The sequence below is a fragment of the Gracilinanus agilis genome, chromosome 3 (genome assembly GCF_016433145.1).
Source record: "Gracilinanus agilis isolate LMUSP501 chromosome 3, AgileGrace, whole genome shotgun sequence".
In the NCBI taxonomy this organism is placed as follows: domain Eukaryota; kingdom Metazoa; phylum Chordata; class Mammalia; order Didelphimorphia; family Didelphidae; genus Gracilinanus; species Gracilinanus agilis.
The window spans coordinates 185,166,134-185,179,106 of record NC_058132.1 but is presented as its reverse complement, the minus strand read 5'-3'; the positions used below and the strand labels follow the sequence as shown (position 1 = coordinate 185,179,106).

The window sequence follows — 12,973 nt, the reverse complement described above, 5'->3', positions numbered from 1 at the left end:
TTAATAAGATATCTTCATGTTTTAGGCCTAGAATAAAGGAATGAAGAAGTCATAGACAGTGGTTTCAATAATTTTGTGGAGAATGCCAGAAATTTGTCACATTGCCATCAATTCATTGTATTCTGATATTTTTTTCATGGCTTTTCATTTTCTACCTCTTTGACTTTAGGTAGGTTACTCAGGTTCTCTGGGCCTCAGTTTCCTCATCTGTAAAATAAGTTGGTTGGATTAGATGATCTCTAATTTCTCTCCCATTTCTAAATCTGTTATTCAATGGGACACAAATGATAAACTTTCACAAAAACACAAGGTAGTAGGTGTAAAGGTTTGTGAATTATTTGGCCTAAGCAATGGTTGTTGTTTTTTATTGTTTGTTTGTTTGTTTTTTAAACCCTTGCCTTCTGTTTTAGAATCAATAGTATGTATTTGGTTCCAAGGCAGAAGAGTGGTAATGGGGGTCAAGTGACTTCCCCGGGGTCACACAGCTGGGAAGTGGCTGAGGCCAGATTTGAGTTTAGGACCGCCCATGTCTAGGCCTAGCTCTCAATTCACTGAGCCACTCAGCTGTCCCTTGTTGTTGTTGTTGTTGTTGTTGTTGTTGTTGTTGTTGTTGTTGTTGTTGTTTTTTGACAATAATTGTTATGTCTGTATTTTGTAATTATAGGTGGAAGACTTGGAAAATTTGACCTTGACTCAATAAATCCAGATTAATCTAGTTTTTTTTTTACTTTCAGTTAATTCACTTTCAGTTATATGCTGGATTTCATGCTAAGTACATGTGTTTCATTCCTTTCTGTGGCATTGCTCTAAGGACATATGCACAAATTATAGCTCTAAAAGATCACACATTGATGGTTGCTAGGACTATTTCAGTTTGTTATTGATGTAGGGAAATGTGGCTTTCAAGAATCATTCAAATCTACTATGGAACATGATTAATTAAAACAAGGTAGAAAGTGTAGTAGAAACTAAAAATGAATAAAAAGAAGTTACAAATTATTGTTGCAGACAGCCTAATTAATTTTTGGAAAACAATCAAGGACTTTTAGAAGGATCTAAAAAATGGACTGTTGTTACTGACTGATTACATTCTTGCCTAGACTTTTTGATGTTGGAAGAACAAACAGCTTAAAAATAAATAGCTAACATTTGATACAAAGGAAAAAAAATATTTTCATTGACAGGACAATACAAAGATTGGAGTACTTATTCAAAATAGGCCATATTTTACTAAAGCAATTGATTTATTCATTAATGGTTCTAAAAAGCCAATGCCAAAAATTTTCAGTTAAACTTTTAAAATCTGGGTAATCTTCATCAGATTAAAAGCTTTCTATTCACTCAAAATTATTTTGAGAAACTTTTATTTTTACATCTAGTGGGACTAAATATTTTATTTCTTCTGAGAGAATGAGGAACTGTAATCAATATGTTGATTTCCTGATAAGTAGAATTTCCTGGACTTAGAAAAATCCTTGATGGTGAGATAATTTTGTAATATGACATATCTTGCTACAAAAAATTAAAGGTTAAGAATATATACATGGATCTGAGATAAATATCTTTTAGTGACCTGGGAACTCACATATTCAACTGTGACTGAAAACCTTTCCTCAGTAACTTCAATGCTTGGTCTATCCACAATTTTTCTCTCCTCAAATCCTGCCCTCATACTAGAGGAGATTACTATATGTAGCAATGCTCTCTAACTTCAAATTTTCTCAATTCATTTCACATGACCTCAACTTCATCTCAGCAACACACAAAAATGTTCATAAACTTACTCTTGCCAACATCTACAAATGTGTCACTTCCGTGATGATGAACTCTGAAATTCCTTTATCTGATCGTGGTCTGCTATAATTCCTCCTCAGTTTCTGCCTTCCACACCTAAAACCTGTCCTTTGGCCACACTTTGACCTTCAGTCTCTTGACCCCTCAGTTCTCTCCCAGGCCATCACCTATTTGCAAACTATATTTTCCTTTACTGCATCATGATTTCTTGGTGAACTCTATTGTCACTTTATCTTTCAGCTAATATTAATTTGTTGTCTCAGTTTTCTAAAACTATCAATATCTCTTCCCTTTGTTCCCATAAACTTCTAAATGTCTTGCTTTAAAAAGCTAGAGAAAAATCAAACCATATATATATATATATATATAGATAATATAGAAATACCAAATTAAATAAGTTTGTTTACTGTTGGAAAAAGAAAGAATGATAAAGAAAAAAATCTTCCTTGGCTAAAAATGACCTTCCTTTTATTGGTTTTCTCCTTTGCCATTATTTTATTCTACCTTTTGGCTAGTCAGAATTATGGAAATAACAGTGGATCTGGAATAATAAAGACCTGAATTTCAAATCAATTTTAGAAACTTACTAGTTTTGTGACTTTGAACAAGTTACTTAATCTCTGTTTACCTCTATTCTCTTTATTATAAAATGGCGAAAAGGAGAGTGCCTTCCACCCAGAGTTGTGAGGATGAAATGAAAGAATCTTTTTGAAGTGCTTTTCAAACCTGAAAATTCTATATAACTGCTATTTATTTTCATTATTATTTGTATCATCACCATTATTGATTATATCTGTATAAATATATTATACCTTTCTATTAGAAGATAAGATCTTAGATTTCCAGTTAGAGAGCAAACTAGTCAGAAATTCACTTTACAGAAGAGGAAACTGAAGTCAAGAACTGCATCATTTTCATCTTTATAGACTAATTCCATGATGTAGTTAGTGCCTTATACAAAATTTTTTGTATTTTTTGGTAATTTTTTTATTTTTATAATTTTATGTATGCCTGTACATATGTGTAAAATGAATGTATGCATGTATTATGCATATGCAAATGGGATGTATTTGTATATATACATATGAGTATATATGTATATGTGTGTATGTGATTAATTAAATCTTTAAAGGAGGTGAAGAAATAAGTGAGACCAAGCAAAAAAGAAAAATCTATTTTATGTAAAAAGGAATGAGTTCTTTCAAGGGTCATGACTATGTTAATGGATGTTAGTAGGGTACTAGACTGCAAGTTCCAAATGAATGACTTTGTTAATTTCTTCTAGGAAATGGAGTCAGAACTGAGGAAATTTGCCCTCCTAGAACACGCATCATCTGATAGCACTTTTGTTGTGTTGATGTCTCATGGTATTCTGGATGCTATTTGTGGGAAAAATCATGAGAAGGAGAAACCCGATGTGCTTCCTTATGACACCATATTCAGCATTCTAAACACCAAGAATTGTCCAAATCTGAAAGATAAACCCAAGGTTATCATAATCCAGGCTTGTCGTGGGGGTGAGCACTATGTTGGATTATCCTGATTGTTATAAAGGCGTTTTTCTGATATTGAAAGATAATGGTGCCATTTTCTTTTTTCTATTCAGGACAACAGTTGACAAGGACCATTCCAAGGTTTAAATTCTTAGTGTAATTGTAACTTACCGTATCAATTAACAGTATTAAATTACTATAGATATGTATATACATATAACTACATATATGTGTAAATGTATGCAAGTATACACACATATCAATCATTAGAAATTTTCCTTAAAGGAATGATCATTATGAGAGCAAAACAGGACTTTTGGTAGGGACATATTTTTTTCTATGGGATACTTGGTAGAAGAAAGTATTTTAAAGCTTTGTGGGGGGGCACAAGAAAACAAGACTTCTCAAAAATAAGAAAACATACATAAATGGAATGGAGGAAAAAGGGAAGGCTTGCTCCTTATGGGAGGCATTAAAGTTGAAAGTGGATTATACTTATGAGTGATTTAGTATGTATTTTGGTCACATATGTATTCGTCTAGATAAGCACTGGGGTCCCTTTGAATTCTGAAATTCTATGTTTGTTAATCTTTAATATATCAAAAATTCACCTTTCTCCTAGATACTCAATAAATTCCAGTTGTGAAAGGCTAATACTAAATTGGTTTGATTTGCCCTTTTGAATAATTCTTTAGATAAGAGCAATATGATGCATTTAAAAAGGAACAGAGGGGGCAGCTGGGTAGCTCAGTGGATTGAGAGTCAGGCCTAGAGACAGGAGGTCCTAGGTTCAAATATGACCTCAGACACTTCCCAGCTGTGTGACCCTGGGCAAGTCACTTGACCCCCATTGCCTACCCTTACCACTCTTCTGCCTTGGAGCCAATACACAGTATTGACTTCAAGACAGAAGGTAAGGGTTTAAAAAAAAAAAAAGGAACTGATTTGTAGATAGAGAAACTGAATCCAAATGTTGATTCTCCTACTTGTTATGACAGAACTCCTTAATTTCTCTGTGATCACAGCCTTTTTATTTGTGAAATAATAGAGTTAAATTAGATGACTTCTAATGACCCTTTCAACTCCAGAGCTATGCATTTATCAGATAGTGGTGGAAGAAAGGTACTTGGTGTAGCAGGTAAAAAAATGATAGAAACAAAGGCTTAATCTTTTGAACATATCAAATTATTAAGTAATGAATGATGATTGCTCAATAAATTGGGACTAGATTTTCCCAGCTAAGCCATGAATCATGAATACAGGTTGAGATAGACTTTTATATATTAAAAAATTAATCAAATAAGACCAGTGGATTAATTAAATGGAAATAACAACAATAGGTAATCTGATTTCTAATCAGAAGACAGATTAGGGTTTTTCCAGGTTGGGAAGTAAACAGATGCAACTCCCTGAAATCAGAAAAAAGATGTCTGAATCCCCTCAAGTATTGGTGAATAATCAAAGAAACATGGAAACAGCAAATGATTGATTAGTGAACAGACAGCATTCAGATAAAAGATTTGAATTGCCTGAGATATACAATTGTGAAAAAAAAATCCTTTCATCAATTTCTGGATCTGATCAAATTTCTTAGGTCTTTAGTTCAGGGTCTCTAATCAGCATTGAGGGATAGTCTAGCTTCTCTCTTATGCTGGGCCAGATTCACACACTGCAACATTTTTATTTCCAAGACCTACAATGGAATCAACATTTCTCAAAAGTCAGACATTGGGCAAGACACATCATAAGTGAATAAAAAGGGATCTGAGCTAGCTCCAAAATTAAGTCACAAGGTAGAGTCATTATACTTCACCCAATTCCCTCAATTAACCACTTGCTGTTTTAATTCCCCTAATTCCCTTGATTTCCTCATGAGTCTTATGTTTTAGGCAATAGCGATTAAAAAAAAGTAAACCAAAAATATTTGTATTTCTGTTAAAAAGGTGGAGATGGTCTTAACAAAAAATTTACTTTTATTCAGCGCAAAGCGGGAAAGTGTTGATGAGTGACTCCCCAGAAATCTCTAAGGAAAGTGAAAATAATCCAGAATTGTTTGAGGAAGATGCGCTCTTTGAGACCCATATAGAAAAAGACTTCATTTCTTTCTTCTCTTCAACTCCAAGTAAGTTGCTAGGCATAAAAGATCCTCATAAACCAGATCCAGCCTATTTGGGGCAGAATGGGAAACCTTAGGATCTTTAAAGAACGCAAAAAACTAAAATCTCCTAATTTCTAAAGTCCTTTTCTGCTGGTCATATGTTTCCCCTGCCATTTCACCCATATCTGAATTATCAGGTGTCAGATGCCATCTTTTCTTGCCCTCTTTTCAAGGATATGCAAGCCATTCAATAAATAACATTAAAGGAAATTATATATATATATATATATATGATTGCAGTTTTGTTATTTGCAAAATAATAGGGTTAAGTTAGATGGTTTCTAATATCCCTTTCAACTTAAGAGTCATGAATTTATCAGACATTAGTGGAAGAAACATACTGGGTGTGGAAGGTGAAAGACAAAGTCTTTCCTTTCATGTGTGTGTACATACATATACATGTATCTGTACATAGACACATGTATCTATATGTGTGCACATATGCCTATATATGTAGGTATCATATCTACAATACATGTGCTTGCACACAAATGTTTACACAAAACATGTATGTGTACTTGTATTGTTACCCATAGAGTTTACAAACTAGTTGTGAATAGGATAATCTTTTTTTGAAATTCTATTCTAACACTCAGCAAGCAAAATTATGGCATTTGCAAAATGAGAGTATTTGCTAACCACATAAGAGCATAGAAAATATAGTCTGAAGGAATGGTCAAGTCCAGTAAAATTAATCAAAAAGGATTTTCTAAATTATGGGTTAGTTTTTTTTACAAGATAATGGATATAAATGAATGAAAAGTAAATAAGAAGCATTTCATAGAGGTGGAGAATGTGCCATTGACAAAGGTAGACTCAATAGATATAAGAATAGTTATACTAGGTGACTGCTGAAAGTAACACTTTTGCTCCCAGTCAACAGAAGGCGAGGGGGACACACTATGAGCTGCTATTCTTTGATGGGATCAGAAAAACTAGAGTGTAATTCAGGTTTCTTGTAATCTCATCCTATATCCTAAATTTCATGATATTCTTAAATTTATGTCCTGTTCTCTCATCTTGACCAGCCTTCCTTAAAAAGGGAATCATTTTCATGGGGTCATTTTCTGTGAGTCATTGGGCTAATTCAAGAATACTGCTTAGTGTCCTTCCACACAAGCAAAATGCAAGGAGGGGAAAGAAAAAGAAGGGGGGGGAAAGCGCTTATATAGTGACTAATATGTTCCAGGTCATTGTGCTGAGTGCTTTCACAAACATCTTATTTAATTCTCATGACAATCTTCTGAGGGAGTTACTGTTATTACACTCTTTTTTATTGTTGAAAAGATAAAGATTGATGACAGAGAGGAATAGACTTACCCACTGAACTACAAACTCTACTGAAAGTCTGAGGCTGGATTTGAACTCAAGTTTACCTGACTTCAGGCTCAGCTCTGTCCACCATCACAAACTATTCTAAGAAGTCTGCAAGTTGTAGCTTTTCCTAGGTGAGATTCATGGCCCCAAAAGTCAAAATCTCTTCTTTTTTTTAGATACTGTTTCTTGGAGAGATCGTGAACAAGGTTCCCTCTTCATTGTAAAACTCATCGATCATATGCGAAAGCATTCTAGGTGTTGCCACATAGTAGAAATCTTCCAAAAGGTAAGACTTCTTTTATTGGCTTTTTTTCATCAATTCCTTATTCCTTCAAAAGTGTTTACTTACCACCTATTTGTATACTTTATTTGGTCATGTTAGGCAAAGAAAAGAATATAAAACTTAGCCTCATGGAGTTTCATTTCACAAATAAGAATGTTAGGTGACTGAACATATATTTACAAACCTGGAAGAAAACAATATGGAACAGAATATAAAGTAGTGCAAGATCGTTTGGTACAGTTTATGAGGTGTGTATTACAGGAAAGATAAATATCACTTTGTGATATGGCTAGTGAGGGAAAACTTCAATGAGGAGCAGACTTTACTTGAACCAGGAAAGGATAGTGGGTTTTAGATCAGTTGAGTGAAAGGAATAGGATATCCAATGAAAAGGAATAGCAACTCAAAGGGATATATTTAACATTTATGGTAGTTGGAATATTTCCTTTCCTTCAACTAGCTCAAGAATCATCTTGTCCATGAATGCTTTCCCTTTCCCTGGAGTTGAAAATTATATCTTCCTCATTAATTTTTTTCTGACTCTTTATTTTCACTCATCACATTATAAATTGTATCATACTGTATTGTACAATTATATTGCATATACAATTGCTTCCTATTCAGTTGTAATTTCCTTGAGGGAAGGAATTATCTGCTTATCAAGAGCTTTATATACACAGAGAGAATGACGTAGCATCTTTCAAGTAGTAATTGTCTGATAAATATTTCTTGGAAAAAGTAGGAATAAGTATCCTATTTGTGAAAGGTAAGAAGACTAGGTAATTGTCAGGAGTTATATAAATTGGGGAGTAGAAAGAGAATAATGTAGCAGTAATGGGGAAGGATAGAGACATAAGAAAATTTATTTCAAGGAAATGACAACATGATATGGTGTACATACTGAATTGCATGCCCAATTAGAAACCTTGGTAGCAATTAATGGATATGCTTGATACACTTCTTTTGGTCTTTTGAGCTGCTTTCCCTATATGGGCTGAGCTATTTCTAAACTTATCAGCCAGGGCTTGTCTGGGCTTTATCACATAAGTCATCCAATAATCATTTACCCAGCTCACTCTATTCTACATGCCAAGATTCTAAATATGACTATTGCCAAAGCAAAATATACTTTGTCTCTTCCTTCCATTTCTAATCTAATCCTTTACTTTTTTCAAAAAAGAATCCAAATCTCTAAGAGTTTACTTGCTTAAATTAAGTTACACAGCTGATTAGTGAGAGCTTAAAATAAGTGACCCCAAAGTTACTGACATGTAGACTCAATGATCACTTACTGGTACTAGCTGGGTAGACAAAGGCTTAAAAAAGTGCTTGGAGCTTTCATTCTGCTTAAGTGATAAGCTTTGTACACAGAGAAGTAAGGTGAAGTATATATTAAGTAAGATAAAGTAATTTCAAGACTGAGAAGGAACTAACTATAGTATCAATGAAAGGTGTCCTTGAGGAAGTGACACAAAAGCTGTGTTTTGAAAAAGCAAACAAATCAGTAGAGAAGGAAAAAGGTAATATAATCTAGGATAGTGATGAAGAATCTTTTAGAGACTGCATGCTATATTCTCCCCATCCTTCATCCAGAGATTAAGTATGGCCCTCCACCCCCTATTCCGGGCTTCCTTATCCCAGACAGGGGAGGGAAGTAACACTCTCATTGGGCTGCTGGGAAGAGAGGTGGGTGAAATGAAGAATGTCCTCAGAAACACATGGAAAGGGGCAGGAGTGTGGCACAAGTGCTCTGTTTCCCTCCTTATCTGCCACTTGTGAGCCACCTTACCTCAGAGGGAGAAAGTGCTCTCATTGGGCTTCTGGGAAGAGGAGCTGGTGAAGTAAAAAAATGTGCTCAGGTATGGTGGAGAAGGGAAAGGGAGCAGCTTGGCTGAGTACCTCTGCCTTTCTAGTAATAACTTCAGTGGGCAATGGCACATGCACCCACAGAGAGGGCTCTGCTTTCTTTCTTTGGTGTGTATGTGTGCCATAGATTTGCTACCACAGACCTAGGAAATAAGAACAAAGGCATGGAAGTGGAAGAAAAAAATGGCACCTGTGTGAAACACCTTGTAGGCCATACATATACTAGAAACACAGAAATCTTCAAGGTCAGAGTTTTCTGTAGGGCAGTGATTGCCAAACCTTTTTGGCCTACTGTCCCCTTTCCAGAAAAAATATTACTTAGCGCCCTGGAAATTAATTTTTTTTAAATTTTAATAGCAATTAATAGGAAAGATAAATGTACCTGTGGCCATCACTGCTCCTCTGGATCGCTGCAGTACCCACCAGGGGGTGGTGATGCCCACTTTGGGAATCACTGCTGTAGGGCTTCATTATCCTCATGATAGATTCTATATTTGTTGTTTATGGTCAACTTCAGCTATATTGGGAGGATCTTTTTACTGGATTGGCTTCAAGGTGTGAAATTTCATTTCACTATATAATCATCTTTATCTTAACTGTTAAAAACAAACTGATTTCATAGATATATAGATTTTAAAGGACTTTTGTATGAGAAGGAAATAGAAAATTGGTGAGTCAGTCCCCCATTCCTGAGATGGACTTTCAGTGAATCCATAAATTACTTCAAAGCACAGATGAAGAATTATCTCTTTTATAAGTTCTTGTCTGTTTCCTTCATTTTATACAACTCCATTTCTTTGGATATTTATTTGTATTCAGGTTCCAAACTCAACAAGAAGTCTTTTTCATTTGCTACCACAACTGCTAATGAGTTGAATGTGAACTCCTCAAAGACAGGGACTTCTTCATTTTAGCCTCTATATTATAAGAGCCTATGAAAATATCACCCATATAGTAGATTCTGAACAAGTTTTTGTTGAATGAAATTGTGTAAGAAAGGAAAACAGGTATCTTAAGGAGTAGGGACTAAGACTAAATGTATTTGATAACTAATGAAGTGGAATTTTGGAGGTATATACTGTTTCAGGAGGGAAAGTAAAAAAGATCAAGGATTCAAGTTAAGGGGTATGTGGGTTAAATTCTAGAAATGAGGAAAATAAGGTTCTTATTACTGAGAAGGATTATGGTTTCAACAAATTCTGGTAAATAAGTTTTTGAGGTTAGAATTTGTAGGGACAGACTCTAGTGCAGATTGTCTATCATCTACTGAGAATATCAGGATTTTAATGGTTAGGGCCTCAGAAGGAGGATAGGAAGAAAAAGAAAGCTTGTGAAATGTTCTCTTTGGGGCAAAGTTCAAAGGAAGTCAGGACCATAGGAATGTATTAGAATATCTAGGAAACAGTTTCGCTGGGGTTAGACTTTTGTAAGGAGTAAGAGTCATGTGTTTGAATGATTCATGTGATTACGTTTAAGGATTGGAATATCAGGCAAGGACTTGAGGAACTGTAGGCAAATATGAAGTATATTCCATAATAAAGTAAATGCTTTGACCTAGGAAAATGATGCTTAGAAGGGAGGAAGGATATCATGTGCTCTAAGGACCTATATGCTTATTTAAATATCCATAAGTTCAGCTTTCCATCTTCTTTTATGTTATAGTTTTTTTTTTCTGTTTCTTCTTGCAAGATGACTACCTTGAGACCTTGTTTTTCCTTTTAGGTTCAGAGAGCATTTGATAGCGCACATGTTAAGCACCAGATGCCCACCATTGAAAGGATGACCCTGACAAAAAATTTCTACCTCTTTCCAAGTAATTAAACCTAGTAAGTACTTACTAATTACTTAGGATGAAATCTTACATAGGATGAAACAGAAAAGAGGGTGAAGTGTTTCTGTATATATGTTGGCAGTGTGGGGGTGGTAAGACTACTCTACTTAAGCATCTGAGATGAGAAAAGCTCAGAAAAAAATATGACTTTAGCATTGCAATTATTATCATTTGTCTGCACCTGAGGTGGTCTGTGACATACTGAATTTTTGTGAGGTGGCGGAAGGGTATGGTGTTGCAGTCAGGGGAAAAAAGGGATGCCAGGAGGAATCACCGGGGTTCTTCTTGAAGAATGGGGATGGATATATGGTGAATGGGAAATGAAAGCACTCAGTTTTCTGATGTTCAAAGCAGTCCATCTTTAATCTCTATACAAAATAACCAACTAACTCATTAACTGATTCCACCTTCTACATTCTGCCTATTATTACTAACAATAGCTAACACAGTAGAGATATATTTTTGCCCATGGGAAAGTCAAGCCCCTCCTAGCTTACTCAGTCATCCAAAATAGATACCAGGAATTCTTATTCTTTTAGAATTCTAGGAACCCAGGGCTTTCCACCAGCAATGATCCGATAATACACCTGGAGTACTGGCCTTGGTGATCTCATAATGTCTCAAGGCTTCTCTCTATTCTGGGTCTGAATTCCTTGTCTGACCTTGTTCAAGAATGCTTAGCAGGGAGGGGAATGAGGCAAGGAGGACTTACCCCTTGTGTCCTTTACAGCATGACATAACAAATAATCAAGAAAATTGCATAGTTAATAATTAATGTGATAATAACAAATGTATGTCCACCAGTGTGGATAATCCTTCTGCTAGAAGACAAGTAGGTTCCATGTTGGACCTGACACACATTTGCTGAAGTTCAATTATAATTACTCCCTATTTTCTTGGTACCATCAGACTTGGAGAAGACTAGAGAATCATAGTTTGAGTGGGGTGTCTGCTACTTCAGAATCTGATCTTGGGTCACTTATCATGTCTATTACCATTTGAACTCACATTTCTTCTTCTTCTTCTTCTCTCTCTCTCTCTCTCTCTCTCTCTCTCTCTCTCTCTCTCTCTCTCTCTTTTTTTAGGAAAATCCAAGTAACTGGGACCTTGCAAATCCATTTATTTCTGAAGAACATTTTCTTATGCAACTGAGAAAAGGGAAGAAAAGGATTTATTGGAAATATGTATATATGTTTGCATATATATATATGTGTGTGGTTATAAATATAGTATCTGATAAATGTCTCATATCCAAGGTATATATAAATAAAAGAAAAATATATGAGACCAAGAAATCATTCCCCTATGGATAATGGTTAAGTAATATGAGCAAGCTGTTCCTCGAAAAGAAACTTAAACTATCCAAAGACACAAGAAAAATTATTCAAATCACCAATATAATAAATACAAAACAAAAAACCTTGTGATTTTTCATCACACCTACAAAATTAATAAAATTTACAAAAGATATGAAGATACTGGTTGTAGAAAAATGGAAATACTAATGCATTTTTGGTTGAGATGTGAATTAGACCAACATTGCTAAATAATAGTTTTGGATTATTCAAATTAAGTGACTAAAATGGCTCTACTCTTTTATCCAGATCCTCCAGTGCAAGGCATACATACCAAGGAAGTTAATGGGAAATAAAAGGGTCCATATATGTCAATATATTTATAGCAGCATTTTTTGGGGGAGCAAAAAATGACAAGATGGCTGCCCAATAGCTGGGGAATAGCTAAACAAATTATAGTCCCTTAATGGAATGGAATATGACTGATGTTAGTAAATATAATTATTATCAATACAGAGAAGTATGAAAAGGCTTATATGAACTGATGCAAACTGAAGCCCAATGAGGAAAACATAATATGTAACGACTAAAATACTGTTATTAAAAAAAAAACACAATAGTAGCAACACCAATGGAATACCATGGATTTATAATGACCAAGCCTTTTCACAAAAAGAAATAGAAGACATTTCTTCCAATTTTGCAGAGTTCAATGACTTTGTGTTTCTATGAGACATATCAGATATCAGACTTTTTTCAACATATTATTTAGTTTTGTTCAACTACTTTTTCCTTGTTTAAAAAAATCTCAAAGAATTTATTTTTCTGGGAGGCACTGGAATGGATGGTTAAAAGAAATTTAGATGATGCAAAAAAAATTTTTTTAAACAGTTTTTTAAGTTCTATTTTCACCCTCTCCACTTCTAAAACTCTCAT

At 34.6% G+C, this 12,973-nt stretch overlaps 1 protein-coding gene across 1 annotated transcript in view; it reads left to right on the top strand.

Annotated features, from left to right (window-relative positions):
• LOC123239006 (caspase-13-like) overlaps positions 1–12,169 on the top strand; it is a 31,326-nt gene extending 19,157 nt beyond the window's left edge. The window contains exons 5-9 of the mRNA XM_044666275.1: positions 3,080–3,311; positions 5,269–5,409; positions 6,939–7,048; positions 10,634–10,737; positions 11,828–12,169. Of these exons, the coding sequence (XP_044522210.1) occupies positions 3,080–3,311; positions 5,269–5,409; positions 6,939–7,048; positions 10,634–10,732 (582 nt within the window). The 3' untranslated portion in view covers positions 10,733–10,737; positions 11,828–12,169. The remainder of the gene's footprint in view (positions 1–3,079; positions 3,312–5,268; positions 5,410–6,938; positions 7,049–10,633; positions 10,738–11,827) is intronic.
• Positions 12,170–12,973: the final 804 nt, after the last annotated feature.